Here is a 17,642-nt window from a genome sequence, read left to right as displayed (position 1 = left end):
CTGCTGTCCACATGCACCTTGGAATGGCTTTGGTAGGCAGGGTTGCACAACAGTTACCAAATGGATGGAAAGGACTGAAGTGCTGAGTGGGTGCAAAGTGATCAGAAGCAAAGAGCCAAAATGTAAACAAAGGTTAATCAGGAACTTGCAGAAGAAAAGATGGTCCTGAATGGCCACTGTTTTGGGGTCTTCACCTAGGGACATCTAGCTTACAGTCCATCCCTCATCTTACTGTTCCCAGCAAGCACCAGCTGTCAGTGACTGCTGCCATCTACTACAAAGTCAACCCTCCAAGCTCTTGTCTGTCTTGACAGCAGTAGGACATTCTCGGGCTGGCTACTGATGCCTTTTTTTTTTGTGTAGCAGGGCAGGGACAGATTGCAGTAGTTAATTCACTAATGAGGAGGATATGCTGCCATGACAGTGCAGCTAGGGAAGCTGAAGGTTGAGATCAAGAGCTAGGGAAGGAGGGACAAGATTCTGAGGAAGAGGTAGGGGCCAGCAACAGAGCAAGAAGCAATGGAGCCAGAATGACTGACAAAGAGTGAAATGGAACTCTGCAGGGTCATTCCTCCTTCCATGTAAGAGGGACAAGCAGAGAAATTGACGGGACTGTCAAAACAGGAAGCTCAATTTAAAAAAATTGGACAAGCACAGTATATACCTGAAGAAGTAAGTGCCTCTTGCAGCTGCTTTTCCCCTAATTCTATGATGGGCATGTGAACTTTTGCCTCATACACCTCCTACCTTCTGTAGTTCTGTTAAAGAAGAACGTTTCCCTGCCTCATTCTCTGGTTAAGTAGTATTGCTGTTGCTGCACTCAGAGATGGCACTAGTAGTTATGGATTTATATTGTGCAAGGTATGAAGATGGCAGCCAGTACTACACCATAAGAAGGTACCTTGAGTTAGATGCAGAGCAGGAGAATGTTGGAGGAGTGGCAACGTGATTTGCTCAACAATTTTACACTCCTGCTGTTACACAAAGTTCTGCATAACAACCTGAAGAACTGTGGCATAGGGGAAGCCCACAGATAGTTTCATTCTACACATGAATTGAGAATTGGGTCCTCCACAAACAACTGCTGAGGGCTCTGCAGCATCAGAATTTCCTTCCATTTCTGCTACAAAGGAAACCAAAGAACCCAGCAAAAAACATTAGTTTTATCTTTCTTCTCTCTTTTGTTTGGCACAAGACATGCTTTTGGTGGAGACATCTGATGGGATGAAGAAAACATCCTCATCATTCTTTCCCCCCTCTCTTCCAGACACTAAATCAGTGCTGGAGTTATGAGAATCTACACAGTCATTATCCTCCCAGTTGGAATCAAAACATGAGTGTATGAAATTAGGTGTTCAACATTTTCTTTCTGGGTTAAAATTCATGTGGAAACTAAACATGATTGTCTGTTTAATCTATCTTTTGAACTGCCACTTATAATCTGAGGGTAAAAAGCATTATTTGTGCTGACTGAATGAAGGGCAAATTTTACTGACTTGGTATTTGCTTTAAAATCATACCAGATACCAGGACCTATAGAAGAGCAACTTTTCAATAAACAAGTTAATTCTTGACAGTGAAGTTATCAGGTATCCAAGGTCCTGCTTCAGAACACGGGTTACTGATCAACCTGGGTCACTAAAGGTTCAGGTTATCTGTCTTGTAGCTTGCAGAGAGCCTGTCTGTTTTAAGTGGTCCTTCTGATGCTGAAAGACATAAATATCTCACACTTGGGTTTGGTCCAGGTCACACCAGCAGGTCTTTCTGACTGCAGCTCACATGTAACCCAGGGCAGTAAATGTTGTCTGTCTTCATCCCTTCAAAATTTTAATTGAAACATTGACAATTTACTGCCAGTTAGGCTACAAGCTTTTATAAGTTATTAACAACACTTTCTTGAAATACCCAGGAGTCTAGAGTATAAATTACAGCTGGTTTGAGTTTTAAAAAAATGTTTCAGATTTCTCATGCATATAATCTTGTTAAGTCTCTCCTGGGTAATGCTGCATTTTGATTCATTATATAGATTAAGCAGGTGCCATAGGACCAGAGGTGAACATCAGATGGTAGTTTCACTAGCTCTGGTGTCTTTTAAAGAAAATATTAATGGAATGCTGCTATAAAATCACAGGATCACACATGTCAACTAGACTACGGCACTACATGCCATATCCAGTCCTTCCTTAACCATCTCCAGGCACAGTGACTCCACCATCTCCCTGAGCAGCCCATTCCAAGATCTGATCACCCTTCCTGTGATGAAATTCTTTCTAACGTATGACCTACGCCACCCCTGCTGCGCAGCTCAAGACTATGTCCTCTTCTTCTGTCACTGGTTACCTGGGAGAAGAGGCCAACCCCCACCTGGCTACACCCTCCTTTCAGATAGTCATAGAGTGGTAAGGTCTCTCCCAAGCCTCCTTTTTTCCAGGTTAAACAACCCCAGCTTCCTCACCTGCTCCTCACAGGACTAGTGTTCCAAACCCATTACCAGCTTTGTTTTCCTTCTCTGGACTTGCTCCAGCACAAGTGTCCTTTGTGAATTGAGGAGCCCAGAACTGGACAAAGTACTCGAGTGTGGCCTCACCAGTAGAGCCCAAGGCAAATGCTGCATACGCGAGAAAACTACGTATCTAAGCAAGAAATAGCACCTTAGAAGCAAACCACACTTGCAAATAAGGAGTTTGCCCAGAAACACCTGGCGAGGTGAGGGATGGGAAGAGTTTTAAATGCCGGCAACAATAAATACTAAATCCCTGGGAGTTTTTAAGAGCTGCCAATTAAACGGGCCGCGAAGACAGCTCCAAAGCGCCGCTACGGCCGGGCCAGGCGCTCCAAGCTCTCCCGAGCCGGGCCCTGACACACAGCCTGCCGCGGCAGCCCCGCCCGCCGGTGGCTGCCCCGGGAGCCCGCGGGAGGCGCGGAGCGGTGCCAGAAGGGCGCGCCCGCCCGCGGAGCCCTGCCCGGCCCCGCCGGCGCGGAGCGGAGGCGGAAGCCGCGCCGATGAGTTGTGCGCGCTGGGCAGCGGCTGTGCGGAGCCCCGCGCTGTGCCGAGGTAAGAGCAGAGCGCGGAGCGGCCTTGCCCGGTACCCCGCGAGGATGCGGGCACGGGGCGCTGTCATCGCCCTGGCCGCACTGGCCGCGGCCGTGGCCCTCTGGCTGCGGCGTGACGAAGGTACAAACCTCCGAGCGCCGGCCCGGCGGGCAGGGGGGTGGGGCTGCTCCGGGGGGAGGCGGGTGGGCGCCGGGTGCTGCCGGGCCGGTGCGTGCTTCCCACGGAAGGAAAAGCGGCCGGGCCGGGCAGCCCCGCCGGGGGCTGGGCCGGGGCGGGAGGGAGGCGGTGGCGGCCTTGTGACGCTCCTGCCGGAGAGCAAAACCAAAGCGAAGGGGCGGCAGCGGGGCCCGGCACGATGCAGCCCACCCCCGCCTGCCGCGGGGCCGGCCGGGCCGCTCACCTGCCCGCGGAGGGACGGCCGAGGGCGGGGGAAGCGCTCAGAGACCCGACCCCCAGCACCGCCGCAGGGTCTGCCGAGGGCAGCGGCTGCCGGGTCCCCGCGGGCCTGCGGGCGGCGCCGGCTGCGGCGCGGCTGTTGTGGCGGCCTGCAGGGGCAGCGCTGCCGCGCGTGTGCGCGCCGGTGCGGGGGGAAAGCCACCCGCCCGCCCCGGGCTGGCTGACACGGCGGCCAGGGCGCAGCGATGTCGCTGCCCGCGCTGGCGCGGCGCGGCCCGGCACGGCGGTGTGCGGGGGTGAGGTAGGCGCCGAGCGGAGCTGCAGCGCCCTGTGTGTGTCTCTGTGCGTGTGTGTGTGCAGGGATCGCGCTCCACTGCGGCTGGGAGGGAGGGAGGAGGAGGGAGGGAGGCAGGCGCACTGTGATGAGCAGGGCCTCCAAGTCCAGCCAGCGCCGTCGTCCTGTCGCTCCCAGCGGAGCCCGGGGCGGGGGAGCGGCCGCGCACGGATGACTGCCTGAGTGAGGGGTAGGAGGGGACCGCGGCTCCGCGCCGGGAGCCCGCTTGTTTATTTTTTATTTATCATCATCGTTTTCGGAGGGGGCGAGTCAAGGGGAAGGGGCTTTTTTCTTTTTTTTTTTTTTTTTTTTTTGCCACCTCACCACCGCTCTTCTTGCAGGTGCCCGCAGCGCAAAGCGGCGCCTGGAAAGTTTTGTTTGCATGCGTGCGGGCTGCGAGCGGCTGCGGCCCGGGATGCGCGTCCCGGGGCCCGGCTCTCTGCCGCTTCCCGCCGCACCGCGGCTGCCGGGGCTGGCGTAGGCGCCCCCTGGGAGAGCCGCGTGCGGGTATTAAACCCCCTCCCTCCTCCCCGCCGCCCTCCTCCGCCCCCTCCGTCCCTCCCTCTCTCCCTCCCTCCTTCCCTCTCCCCGGTGCGCGGCCATTGCAGTGACCCCGGCCGGCCAAGGATGATTACGAACACGCGGGGCTTCCTGTGGTCGGATCTGGAGACGCGGGCGCTGCTGGAGATCTGGGGCGAGGCGGACGTGCAGTCGGCGCTGGACGGCAACTTTCGGAACAGCCATGTGTACCGGGACGTGGCGTGCCGCCTGGCCGAGCTGGGCTTCGAGCGCACCCCCGAGCAGTGCCGCATCCGCATCAAGGGCCTCAAGCGGCAGTACTACCAGGCCCGGGACGGGCTGAAGAAGAACGGGCACGCCCGCAAGATATGCAAGTACTACGACGAGATGGACCGGATCCTGAGCTGCCGGGGGGGCCCCGACGGCGCCCCCGAGCCGCTGGCCGCGCTGGCCCCGCCGCCCGACGGCGCCCAGCCGCCCGCGGGGCCGCTCGCCGCGCCGCCCACGCCGGGCACGCCGCACAACAGCCGCGAGCTGGACGCCGAGCTGGACGAGGACGCCGGGCCGGAGTCCCCCCGCGACAACTTCACCGAGGATTCCGGCGAGTGCTCTTCCTACGCCGACCACCCCATCAAGGTGGAGTGCCCGTCCTTCGCCATCCCCGTGCCGCCGGGTGACGGTGAGTAGCCGGCGGGCTCCCCTCACCCCGCGGGCTCTCGCAGCCCGACTGCCGGTGCCTCTCCCCAGCTAGCGCGCTTCTGGGTGGCTTCTGCCTTACCCTGCTCCCTCCCGCCCCGTCCTCTGCACTCTGAAATCCGCCCGTGCCTCCCCCAACTCTTGCACCTTGCGCTTCCCCGTGAACTGGGGAGCCCGGAAGGGGAGCGAGCTGCTGCGGGTGCTGGAAATGCTGCGTACCGGGTAGGGGGAGATGCTGTGGACAGGGACCCTAGTGAGTTTTTATCGGTATTTATCAATGGGAAACCCGTGGAAAACTGGCGCAGAGATTATCGAGACAAAGTGTCAGGTGGCATTGTACAAGAAAATAAGCATCCTTCTCGGTGGAGGATTTTCCTGTTCCCTGCAGACTGCGTGCAGTTTTGCTAATCGGTATTAAAACGATGATGACGATAATACCTGAAAAATCTGCTTATTGTTGCAGATGGGCCAGAAAGCTAGGGGAGAGCTTTTACGTAGTTAATTGCATGGGTTGTTTCAGAAACACTGCTTCTAACTTCATCGGGCTTGCGGACAGAAGCAGCACTTCGATACAGCCTGTCCTTTCCCTGCGCGTTCTTTACCCTCCACGTTTGTATTGTGGAGGTGTGGGGGAAGTGTTGCTTGTTTGTTTTCAGTCTAGATCAATGCAGGGGTTTTAATACAAACATGAACCTGTCTTCAGAAGTTGACATCACTGAGAAATCAGCCAATTGGTTGACGTTTAACCAACCTTCTTTTTACACATAAACCCCATCAAAGAGTTGTTTACACTAATGTTCTTTTGAAATGCAAATCTAGAATGCCAACAGACTGAAACTCAATTTAGATTAATGTAATTACTTGCAATACACAAATGAGGGTATACTATTTAATAACCTTCACTTAAACCTTTTTAGAAGATGAAAAAGACTCCTATTGTTGAAGTTTAGTACTACAACAATTAAAAAATGTCTCTGTGATTTTTGTGTTACCCTTGCAACTTGTTAGAAGTTCGTGGGTTTGCTTTAGTGCTCTGAAAGAAAAATATCTCAAATAAATACAGCTCACATTGAGAAAGTGTAACCTAATGCTTTGTGAGGCATTAGGTCACATCTTGTAGGGAGATTTTTTGCTGCTTTCCTCTTAGAAAATTGTTTTCCATCAGAAAAATAATTGATTCTTTCCTTGCTTTAGGCTTTAAAGAAGTCAGTGCTCCAACTATTACCCCACCTCTCAATCAGCCTAAAAGATCAAAAAAACGCCATACAAATTTAACATTGGATAAAATGATGGAAAAATTCCTGCAGCAGAGCATGGATACAGATGAGAAATTTTACAGATTTGAAGAGCAGAGGCTCAAAATTGAGGACAAGCGTCGGGAAGCTGAGCATGCTCGAGAACTCCAGATGTTACAGATGTTGGGACAGATGTTGGCTGGAATTTCTTCTACAGTATCACAAAGGTCACAATCTATACCAGGAAGTCCACCTCGGAGAGCGAACCATCGTTCATATGCGGATAACTTTAATTATAATGCTATGACAGCAACACTTTCTCCACCGATAGGTACTTCCTTCTACAGCATAAATAAAAGCTAGGGTACTTTTTAAAACTTCTGTGTGAAAGCACTGGTAGTAAGCAGCTTTTGAAAATAAAAGCTAATTGGAATTATTTAATACTGTGGTGAAGGTGTTTCTCTGATATCAAATGAAATGAATTCATTATTCGTACCATTGTACTGATTATTTATAGAGGTACATTAGTTATAACAAATTTTGATGAGCAAAATCATACCTTTTGAACCCTGTAAACATTGGGAGCTTCTTTCCACATTCATGTCTCTGTACAGTGAAGTTAGGAGGAGTTTTGTATGTAAAAGGCAAGTAGGACAGTTGCTGAAAGCAATCTGGAAACTAGTTACTTTGTAGCAGAAATTTTGCTGCTGTTCTGCTTGAAGTTGTCAAGCATAACCCAGTATATGAAGTTAAGGCTGTGCATATGTTTTTTCAGGGCTGGGAAAAGAGTGGAGTTTTGCCTACACTGAAGTAAGTCAGATGTTAAGATCTAGCTTCTTTAAAATAAATATCTTTCCAACAAAATTCTGAATCTTACCAATTAAGCATTGTATTATTGTAATAGGTGTAATAGAAGATGAAAATATTTGCTTACAATTTTTTTTCTACACCAGCTCTTTATAAATTCTTTGGGCATCTGAATTTACTTTAAATAAAAAGGCAAAGCAGTATCTCAAGAATTGGTATTTATGCACAAACTCTTCCTTCTGTACCTTATGTGTGGGCCAGAAGCTGATGGTGGCAATCATTAACAAACTTCTTGGGATCTGTGCGCCTGTGGCATTTATCATTATCACGATCTCTTTGTGTGTGGAGGTAGACTGCCTGGGCAGGAGGAAATCAGGGATACTCCATCAGTGCTGGAACTGGAGTCAGATTAGGGCTTAGTGATTGTAGCCTGCCACGTGGAAATTAAACAAGTCTTACTCTGTTCTAATTCTGAATTTTATACTGCTTGGAAGAAAAAAAGCGTAGTTTGAAAAGAGGAAAAAAAAAGAAACCACCCAGCCTCAGTGTTGAATAATAATCTGGCCTGCCAGATCCTAAGGGGCATTTTCTGAGTCCTGCGAGGCTGTTGGAACCGTTTTGGTTGTGTGTTACTTACTGTGTTTCCCTGTAAAATGCATGGCAGACTGGGTTGTTCAGCGTGTTGAGGGTTTAGGCTGGCAGATCTGGTTGTGTTTCTTCTTGAGTAGATAGCTGGTCTGTAGGATTTCCTGGTGGCAGCAGACTTTTGTAGATAAATTATGGGATCTGAATGCATGCAGTGTTTTAAATGTTGTTTTCACTTCTAAAATAAAGTAGAATTGGAGTGCTTTAGAAAATCCTGTAGGAAATAATTTAAGGTTCTAGACTGGGGTGAAGGTACCTACAAGGCCTTACCATTACTTCTGAAAGGTTTTTCCTGAAAAGCTTAATTATGTGTAACAACCTGGAACTGAGGTTCAGTTTTTCTTGCTGGATTTCATCATATAGGTGTACAGGCATATTGCACTATGCAAAAATGAATTTTATTTATTTAACTGTAGCAAGAGCAATTCAAGATTAGAATCTTCTAATTGGCAAAGGTATAAAAAAGTTTGCATGCTAAAATGTGAACATAACGCTTCAGGCAACACATCTTTTAAGGAATTAGGATTTCATTTGTTAAGAGCTGAATATCCTATAGTGGCTCTGTAGGTAGAGTAGGGCTATATTAAGATCTGCTTTTTGCATAATTCTCTGTTTTCTCTCTTTTTATTATGTAGTCACTTTATATTCACACATGAACAAAAGCCAGCAGCAAATAAAGAGAAAGCCTTCTTAACAACATTGTGCTTTAAGGGTTCCAAGCTATATAATATTCTTGTGTGGTTGAAAACCAGTGAGTGTATGAAGTGTGATTTAAAGAAAACAATCTGCCCTATTTTCAGAGGAGATGAGCATTTTGTTCTCCTTTGGGTCACTGCAATACTAGTTTGGCCATAATCCAAAACAGGTTGTGGGTTTTTTTCTTTTGTTTTCATTCCTTTGGGGTTTTTTTCCCCCCTTTTGTATTATTTCTCAGTAAGAGTGGGATGCCTATATTCAAAAGCAAAAGATCAGCCAGGAGTATTTATCATTATTGTACACTAAAGCATACTGTTACTGAAGATTAGCATGTCTGTGGAAGACAGAGAAAAAGATGCATTTTGCTTGATAGCACGCAGATTTGGAATTTTCTTGTTTGTTACATTTTCCCCCTTATTATGCCCAGTATTTCTGGAACAGTTTTTCTTCTTTCCCACCCCCTCCCCCCCTTCCTTTTCCCACCTCTGTATTTTGGAGTTGTGGGGTAGAGTTACTGAGTTTTATACAGCTGAAAGTAAGGAGTCTCATGGGAGTTATTTTCTGCATAATTATGTTATACATGTGTAGCAGTTCCTTGAAAGCTTTTTAGAAGAACTAAAAAGAAAAAGAAAGTTAGCATGGCTGTGATCTAGGACACTGATATTAGCATTCACATAAACTGCTCTTCTGAACAGAATTGTACAGGTAATGAGGAGCTTTTAAGGACTTGCTCTTTTAGTGTATTTGCTGCAATTTATAGTTAACACATTGTTGATAGAAGTAGTGATCTTCATATTTTTCCCATGTTGGGTAAATGTTTTAATTCTTTCTAGTTGTAATTGTTGAAATAATTTTTTCTTCCAAGGTTTTGTAGCCTTTTGAAAGACTCATTTGATACATAGCCTACTGAGTGTGCAGTCATTTTAGTATGTGGCTTGACATGTAGCTTTGCATCCAAGATCTGGAGATGTATTATAGCTAAAAGTGATCTTTGTGTGATATTTGTGATGTTTGCATCCAGTGTGTTGGATTATAGTTTTGCAGAAAGACTTTCACTATGCTTTGTATCCACCCACCAAAATAAAAAAACAGTGAGATAGGCCCTGATTCTGCTAAGAGGTGGAAGTCTTTAAGGGAAGCGAAATATAAGGTAGGGTGTACCTTTAAAATTTGGTTTCAGTTGCTTTGTGCTTGCTCTGTGTCTGGATGTGTTTAGTCCTTACTAAGTGTTCCTATTTCAGTTGAGTTTAATTATGGAATTGATTTCAGGCTGAACTAAGAAGGTATTTCTGGTTACAAAGTGTTCATATAACTGTTCTGGGTTGTTGTTTCTTTCTGTACCTGTGCCCTAAATTAGGACTGTGAACAGTCAGTGAGAGTATTCTATGCATCAGACCTTGAATTCATTTTTAAAATCATCACCTTCCCTAGTTACTTACTGTTCTAAAGGCCTTTAAGTGACAAAGCATTTGGGTTTTAGAAGTATGTCACTTCATGTCTCTTTGTGTGATTTTATTAGTGTACATGAGTGCTTAAAAGAAATGCTTGCAATAGTTTAAGAAAGAACATTCTTTGAAGTAACAATTATTTTCTTCTTTTCAGTTATAGAGAGATCTTTTTCACTGCACAGAACACACACTCTGAAGGATATGGAGAATATTTTTCAGCTGGTGCGCAATGTTATCCCTCCCCTAACAGGGAAAAAGCATAAAGGTCAAGATGGTCGTATAGGCATTGTTGGAGGATGTCGAGAGTAAGTTAAATAGAAATTTGATTCTTGTTTCTGATCAAGCTTCAGGATGTCATAGCTATTTGTAGAAGCCATTCAAACTCACCTTACACTTAAACCACCATTTTCCAGAGAGCTTTAATACTCCATCATCATGACCATGCATACTTAGGAAAGAACATGGTACCTTGCAGATGTGTTGCAAAATTTTGATACTGAATGTTATGGGAACTTAAAAAACCTTCTCTGTCTTTTTTGACCACCAAACTCTCTGTTTTCAGTGTTAGTCTTTTCCCATTGCATGATGAGGTTATAGAGTAAGTAGGGTAGAGCAAGGCAGTGGCACATCTGCTTCTCTGGAATCTTGGGAACTGGGTCTCTATATTTTCTTAAGCTGTGTTTTCTTGTGGGCTTTTTATTTTGATAAATATTGGTGTTTACTAGGTTCTGTCAATACCTTGTTTTATGTACTGGAGTAACGAAAATACCCTGTTTCAGGGGAAAAAAGAGGTACTGCATAAATCAGTTAAATGCTGTACTGACCTAGAAATAATATTGGCCACAAGACTTTGAATGAGCCACTGCGCCTTCCTGTTTTTCATTTTTCCATTTTGAAAGAGAGATGACATCTTTCTCCTGTAAGAGAGATCTGCTGTTGGACATCTGCCATTAATAAACATTTCATAAGAGCAAAAAGGTGATGTCTCATAGCTGGGTTGAATGGTAGAACCTAATGCTCCTAGGTTCTTACCTCTTGGCTGAAGTAAGCACCTTTGGAGGGTGATCTTGTTCAGATCTCTCTCTTCAGTCTTCGTAAAGAGAATTTAGGGCAACTGGAATCACAGTTTAGGCACTTCAGTTAAGCATCTAAAGCCAGATGGGATTGATCCAGGTCACAGATCCCATATTTAGCTTGCAAACAGTTCTCGACCTCAGTTTTGTTGGTCTCTAAAGTTTTACCTTAGTTACTTGAGAAAATTTTGCTGGTTTTATAGCATGATCTTTGTAAATATTTCCATGAAAGATCATTATCTAATCTTGTTGCTGTGTTTCCTAACGTAAATTTTATTTCATTCTAGATACACTGGAGCACCATACTTTGCTGCAATTACAGCTCTCAAAGTGGTACGTGTTCTTCTATACAAGTCCAAAATGAACTTTTCATCATTTCTGTTGCCCAGGTGCCATTTTAAAAATAGCATTCATTCTGTAATGCACATGAACTTTGAGCTCTAGAAGATCTTCTCTTGAGCAAAGAAAATCCTTCATCCAGAATTTGTAGAAATACTTTGCAAATGTCATTCACTGTGTTTCATTCACTGTGTTTTCTTTCTCCATGTGAGATGAAGTTAGAAATATGTCCAGAATTTGACAATTTCAGGGACTTGGACAGGAAATTTCAAGACTTGATGAAATATTTTCTCCAAAAGTGAACAATAAAGTAACCTTAGATTATTGTTTAAAGTTATGTTTTTGACTGTAGTGAGTTCTTCAGGAACTTTTCTGGACCTGATAGCTGTGTTGAATGAAGTAACTTTCTTTCAAAACTTAAAGCTTTAGCCTAGTAAAATTCTTACGTGCTGTAAGTCTAAAGATTGTGGGTGGAATTCAGTGTGATCTCTAATAGCACATTTTGTTTGCATTCTCATCTTTAGCAGAAGTATTTTCTAAGCTTTTTTTCCCTAGAAGCATGAACTTCCTTATTTTATTGACATATCAAATGGCTAAACATATTTACTGCAGAGTACATAAATACAGGGTGATTGTTCAAATGTAAACAAATCATGCTTACATAATACATCTAATTTTCAGAATGCTATATATAGTGTATCAGTACTTTCAGTTCATTGTGTATATTTCTCTTTTTGAAGATTTCTCTCAATAAGTAGGTAACAAACCCAGGTATTTCCAACCACCTCTTCCCTCAGGATGAAAACCCTCAAAGATTTAAAACTGAAATGATACTATTTCATCATGTTATTATAAGATCCCAAGGCCACTCAGATTTCTGTCCACTATCTGCAAATACAGTGGCAATACTAGGAGGTTTCTTATTGAGGTCACTTGATTTCAGACCATTATATCTGCACATAAACAGTCATAGTAGCTTGAAATGTTAAATGTATAGTAGTAAAGCAGAGAAGACAATTCCTTAACAATGGGAAATTTCAGTATGCATGACCAGTACAAGATCAGGTTTCCTGGTTACATAATTTTATGTGTATTTCTGATTTTTTGAGTTGGTAGCAGAAGCTTGAGACTCAAGTCTTCAGCTTTAATGTTTATTTAACATAGGGTGTGTTGCTGAAATTGTGCCAGCCTTTTTCTTGTATGAATTTGGCCCATTGAGTGAAAATGGTAGGACTAGAAATGTACTCATGGATTGCCATAGCTATATTTTGCAAGTATGTTACAGTAGAACTGCTAATGAGAAACATATCTCAAGTGAGTAAAAATTCAAGATCTGTGTTTTCAGTCATCCCGTTAGTGAGAAACAAAAAAAATTATATTGGAAATGAGATACTAAAAAACCCAGAACATTTCATACTAGTCTAAGCGAAAATAGAAAAAAATTAATAAAGTTTGTTTAAACTATTGAGAAATAAGAATTCAGTTAAATTATTAGTTGACTAGTCTTTGGAATGATAGAGTTATTAGTAAGTACGAATTTTATAATACTGTTTGCAAATTTTCTTTTCTAGGGTGCAGATTTATCCCATGTGTTTTGTACCAAAGATGCAGCATCAGTAATCAAATCATATAGTCCAGAGCTGATTGTTCATCCAGTTCTGTAAGTGACTTATGTTTTGTTTAAATGAGCTAGTCAGGCTTACTAGTTTTAATATTTCAGTCTGATAATCGATTAGTTTGTGTTATTTCTTTCGCTGAGTTACTGGATGGGTGAGCTGGAGATCACAAAACTCTGGGCTTTGTCCTTTCATTACAAACAGTTAGATACTTAATATAGGACAATCAGTTGTGAATTTCTTTTCATGTCTGTCAAAGTACAATTTTTAAAAAGCAGAGATCTTTCTTTCTGCTACTTGCTGATGTGTTCTGTGATTGTAATGCATTTAACAGTGAACGGTAGCAAGATCTGGAACTACAAATCACTACAAGTCAGCATTTTGAAATCTGCATTCGAAAGGCAAATGGAGTGTGTTCTCTTGCTTCTTCAGCCCTAATTGTGTTTAACAGTAGCGTGTCTTTTTTTCTCTCAGTACTGTGTTTGTAGACACCTATGCAAAATTACAAGGCAAGAGAGATGCTTATTCTCCTTTTTCTTCATGAATATGTTGCTTGAGATACACACCTGTTCTTGGGAATAAATAGATCTTCCAAAATGATATAAAGTACAGGACTTACTTAACAAGAAGATGAAAAGTTTAATAAGTAACTGTCCTCCTAATTGGTAAAATCAGTGTGTGAGTGCTTTTCTGAATTTTTGTTCTGAAATGTGTTATTGATGGATGAACTTTCATAGGATAAATTTGTTTCAATTAGGTGTTATGATGGTTTGCAATGAGCACTGCAAATGAGAATTAAGATGTGTGCCTTAGGTATATGCCTCTGAGCTTAGCTCACACCAGTGCATGTCAAAGTCTGTTGGTGTACATAGTAAAGCTGTGATTAGGGTAGGAAAAGCATAATTTAAAAACGTGTTTGTCAGATATTGCTGTCAGGAAGGATTTATGACAGTAGAAATATTTTGGTGTCTGAGAACAAGAATATGATCTTCCTTACGGGGGTGGCTGCAGTTGGAAGTCATAAGTTTATTGCTTTCTGAAGGTGGGTTTCATTCCTGTTGCTGTAGACAAAGGTGCTTAGAAGGAAGACAGTTAAACAGGGTTGTGTTTTGTTGGTTGCTTTTTCCCCCCAGCCCCCCAAAGACAGAACAAATCCATAACTTCACAGAGTTCAGACAAAATAAAAATGATGTCTGAAAGCAAGGGAGAGATGGGGTAGGGTTTTTACCAGTATGACTGTTTGCCTCTTTAATCAAAAAAGCATCTCTTCAGTTGATGTTCTGTCTGGTATCATATGGTAGCAAACACAGTGGAGAAGCCTGATGGCAATATTAACATTTAACTTGGGGTGTCTTGATGTATTGCACTTGAGATACAGCATATGGTCATCTTGTATGGTAACAAGGTGACCTTGCCTTGGGAAAAGCATTGTTTGTGTGCACGGTGGTTCTTGATGTCTGGGAATGGAAAAGGTTAATTGGAGAAATAGAAGCAGCACAGAGGAAAGGGGAGGTGAAAATAGGGTTAACAGTAAACTTTCTGTTCATGGAGGATCAGATCATGCCTGCTAAGGCTGGGATTTTTTTATATGCAGATTCTCAGTGTCTTCTGTGGAATTCAGATTTCAGTGAAAACTCTGATCTTTCTACCTGCAAAGAGAACTTTTGATTTTAAACTTAGGCTCTATGAGTTCCTTCAGATGTACCCAGTACAGTGAATCTAGGGATTTTCATATATCTTTAAGTCTGCAACTGAGTATTTAATACTTTTATTAAAACTGATTAATTTCATGCACCCAGCTGGGCTAATTGCATGATGCAGTGGATCTGTAAATATTGTTTGCATGACATTCAAAATTTTAAAAATGCAAATATCTGAGTGCTCAGACTTTATTTATTAAATTTTCTCGGGTTTTTTATCTCTTCTGCTTCATTTGAGGGGGAGAGAAAACAGTCCTTTCTGGTTAGAAAGGAAAAAATCTTGACTGACTCTATTGAGCCCAGGTTTTATTGAAATTTGCACTAACAGCCTATTTTTCTTGTGAGGTCCTTTGTCTTCAGTGTCACACTTTTCATATGATCCTTTATATGTTATGGAGCCATTTGAGTTCTGCAGGCACGGCCGGCTGCTCTTGATTCAGAGCCTGATCTCTTAAACAGTCTTTGTACTTTCTCCCAGGCCGCACTTCACGCATGGAAGAACCTCTGGGTAAACCCACGAGCAGCTATGTCATTGTTTTCTTTTGTGTCTCCCCTTAAAACTTTGCTTTGTTATGATTTTTCCATGACCCTTCAGAGTAACTAGGTAGCTGTTGTACCACTCTCTTATTATGCTAATCATAATTATGGCCCCGTGTACTCAACTCCCTGTTTGAGCAGCTTGGCGTTTTGCCAAGGTTCAGCTCCCATTTTGTGCTGCTGGGAATCTGACATTTTATCATCTTAGCTGCCTCTACTTTCTTTACTGCCTTCACCTCACAGGCGATCACCTCAAGGAAAGAAAATGCTCTTTTTTTGCCACCTCTGAATGCTTGGGCTCTTCTGGTTCATTAGAGCTGCTGTTGCAGATCTTTGCCAGCATGACTGGTGAAGGTATGTGAGAGTTAGAAGCTGGACTGGAGCATTTCAGGTCTTTGGCAGATGTCTGTCACTTGAAGGATGCAGAGAATGTTATGTGAGAAAGATTGACTAGGATTGCAGAAGGAGGGTTATGAAAATTAACATCCATCTTGCAGCATTGCCAGGGCAATTCCATGTGACCCCAGATGTAGAGCATCCCGGGAATCCTTTTGGTGTAACATTCCATACTGGGGACACCCATAGTGCAACTTTCTCTGTGGTTTTTGTCTCCTGACTTCATTCCCTGTGAGTGAACATGAGATCTGGGACTGCACGTGACAGCCTGGGTTCTAGAAAGACAAAGCTTCAGCACCTGGCTCTGTGTCCTCACCACGTGAGCAGAATAATGATAGCAGGGTATCTAGAGGCTGTGAATAGTCAATATTATCAGTAGTAACCTTTTCCTTTGTATTCAGGAATTCTGTCAAATGCATTATAGCCCCTTCCACAATGAACTGGTATTATTCAAAAATTGACCAGCTAACCAGTTCAATATTGTTGCTGTCCGACTTTGCTTTCCTGTGGAGAAAAATGTGTGTTGCAAAAGTTGGGGTCTTTTGAATAGTGGAATATACCCAGTCATGGTGACATCTGTTCTCCTTGGTCTTGTCACTGCTACCCCAGGTTTGTGCTGCATTTTCCTGTTTTGTCAGCTAATGTGCTTCTACTGTAAATGTTTCACAAATACAGGCAAGATGAAACCTAGCTTTTGCATTTTATTATTTTATTGCAGGTGTTCTCTGTGTGGATTTTTGCTGTAGATGTGTGCATACTTCCTTCAGGCATTTCTAGGGAAGAGTTTTCAGCAGCTTTTTTATATTTGCCATGGTAATGGTCTGGCTCAGGTCAGGTTGAATAGACTTCTTGGATACCTGTGTTGGGTTAGCTTATCCTGTCCTGGTAGGCAAGTGATCCCAGAGCTAAATGAGCTATGTGAAACCAGTTGGTTGTATGTTAAAAGAAGAGAGAATAAATGTATTCTGCTATATTCCCCTCTTGCAAGGACTTTTCATAATTGTACGGAGATTTTCTTCTCTGTAGGCCAGAAAAGAGCCAGATACTACTGAGTACCCCTCTTGTAAGGTGGTTATCAGACAGTTTGTAAAGTCAACAGTTGATATACTCCTTAATCTCCAGAGTTTTATCAGAGAAGTAGAATGAGATGTCAGGTCATTAATTTCTTGTGGTGCCAAAAAAGTGATGTGATTTTACATTATCCACCAAAAAAATCAGCCTTGAACTAGGCATGGATTTAGAACTAATACCTTCCTCTTAGCTGGTTATATCTCTGGGTTTGTGTGGACTAGGAAAGATTGTCAGAATTACTAGAAGTCTTACAGTTAATTGCAGAGTTCAGGTTTTGGGTTGGATTTTCAAAAAGATTATTATTTTCAGTTTGAAATAAGAATAACTGGGGAGAAAATTCTCACAAGGGCAGACTGTGTGTTCAGGCCAGTTACCTTTAATGAAGAAGCTTAATGAAGATCAGGGTTTCTGGAACATATTTTACCTAGTTCTATTGAATTTTGGCTATGTTTTGACCATTTGAAAAAAATCATGAAGGTGAATCATGGGTAGTTGAGGCCCTGATAAGTTATTTGAGCACATTTAACCATTGCTAAATCTCTTAAAGAAGGCCCAGGAATAATCTTCAGATTTTTGGCCCCCTATAATTTATTACGTGGAGAGGAGATGCAAAAACATTGATTCAGTGTGGGAGGATGCTCTTACCTTTCATTTGTGTTAGCTGAGGATAGCTATTAAACACAACTGTGGTGTAACGCTGGCACTGACCTCTTTTGGATCAGCTGCTGGAAGAAGTGCAGAGTTGTTGTCACCAGGGAAAGTCAGGGAATAAGCAGAGATTCCTCCAACAATCAAAAAGATGTCTCACAATTGACTTGGCTGCTGGGTCCCTAATACACCTGCAGAGAAGAAGGAGGAAGACCTAAACTTTGTGATCTTTTTTCCAAAGCTTTATTTAGACATCAGCCTAGCTAGGAATTGCATGAGAAAGTTTGGGGTTTTTCTTAAGTACTTAGGGAGAGATAAAGGTCAGTTTGTATGTGCTGACTCAGAGAATTTATATATTTAAACTCTTTCTTGTTCTGTCATGCAATGCCATGGCCAAAACTTGCTTATGGACTTGTTTTCTGTATCTGGCT

The 17,642-nt window shown here is 43.4% G+C and overlaps 1 protein-coding gene across 9 annotated transcripts in view; it reads left to right on the top strand.

Annotated features, from left to right (window-relative positions):
• Positions 1-2,840: 2,840 nt before the first annotated feature.
• Positions 2,841-17,642, top strand: part of NAXD (NAD(P)HX dehydratase) — a 52,429-nt gene continuing 37,627 nt past the window's right edge. For 3 of the 9 annotated variants that reach the window (XR_005601573.1, XR_005601572.1, XM_039549968.1), the window contains exons 1-6: positions 3,651-3,752; positions 4,394-4,983; positions 6,195-6,566; positions 9,986-10,136; positions 11,192-11,237; positions 12,815-12,903. Coding sequence is in view for 7 of the 9 variants with exons in the window: in XM_039549968.1 (XP_039405902.1) it covers positions 3,697-3,752; positions 4,394-4,983; positions 6,195-6,566; positions 9,986-10,136; positions 11,192-11,237; positions 12,815-12,903 (1,304 nt within the window). In the remaining 2 variants the exon portion in view is untranslated. The other 6 variants (XM_039549953.1, XM_039549951.1, XM_039549976.1 and 3 more) reach the window with 6 other exon arrangements.

The sequence above is a fragment of the Corvus cornix genome, chromosome 1 (assembly GCF_000738735.6).
Source record: "Corvus cornix cornix isolate S_Up_H32 chromosome 1, ASM73873v5, whole genome shotgun sequence".
NCBI lineage: Eukaryota > Metazoa > Chordata > Aves > Passeriformes > Corvidae > Corvus > Corvus cornix.
This window is presented reverse-complemented; position numbering and strand designations above follow the sequence as displayed.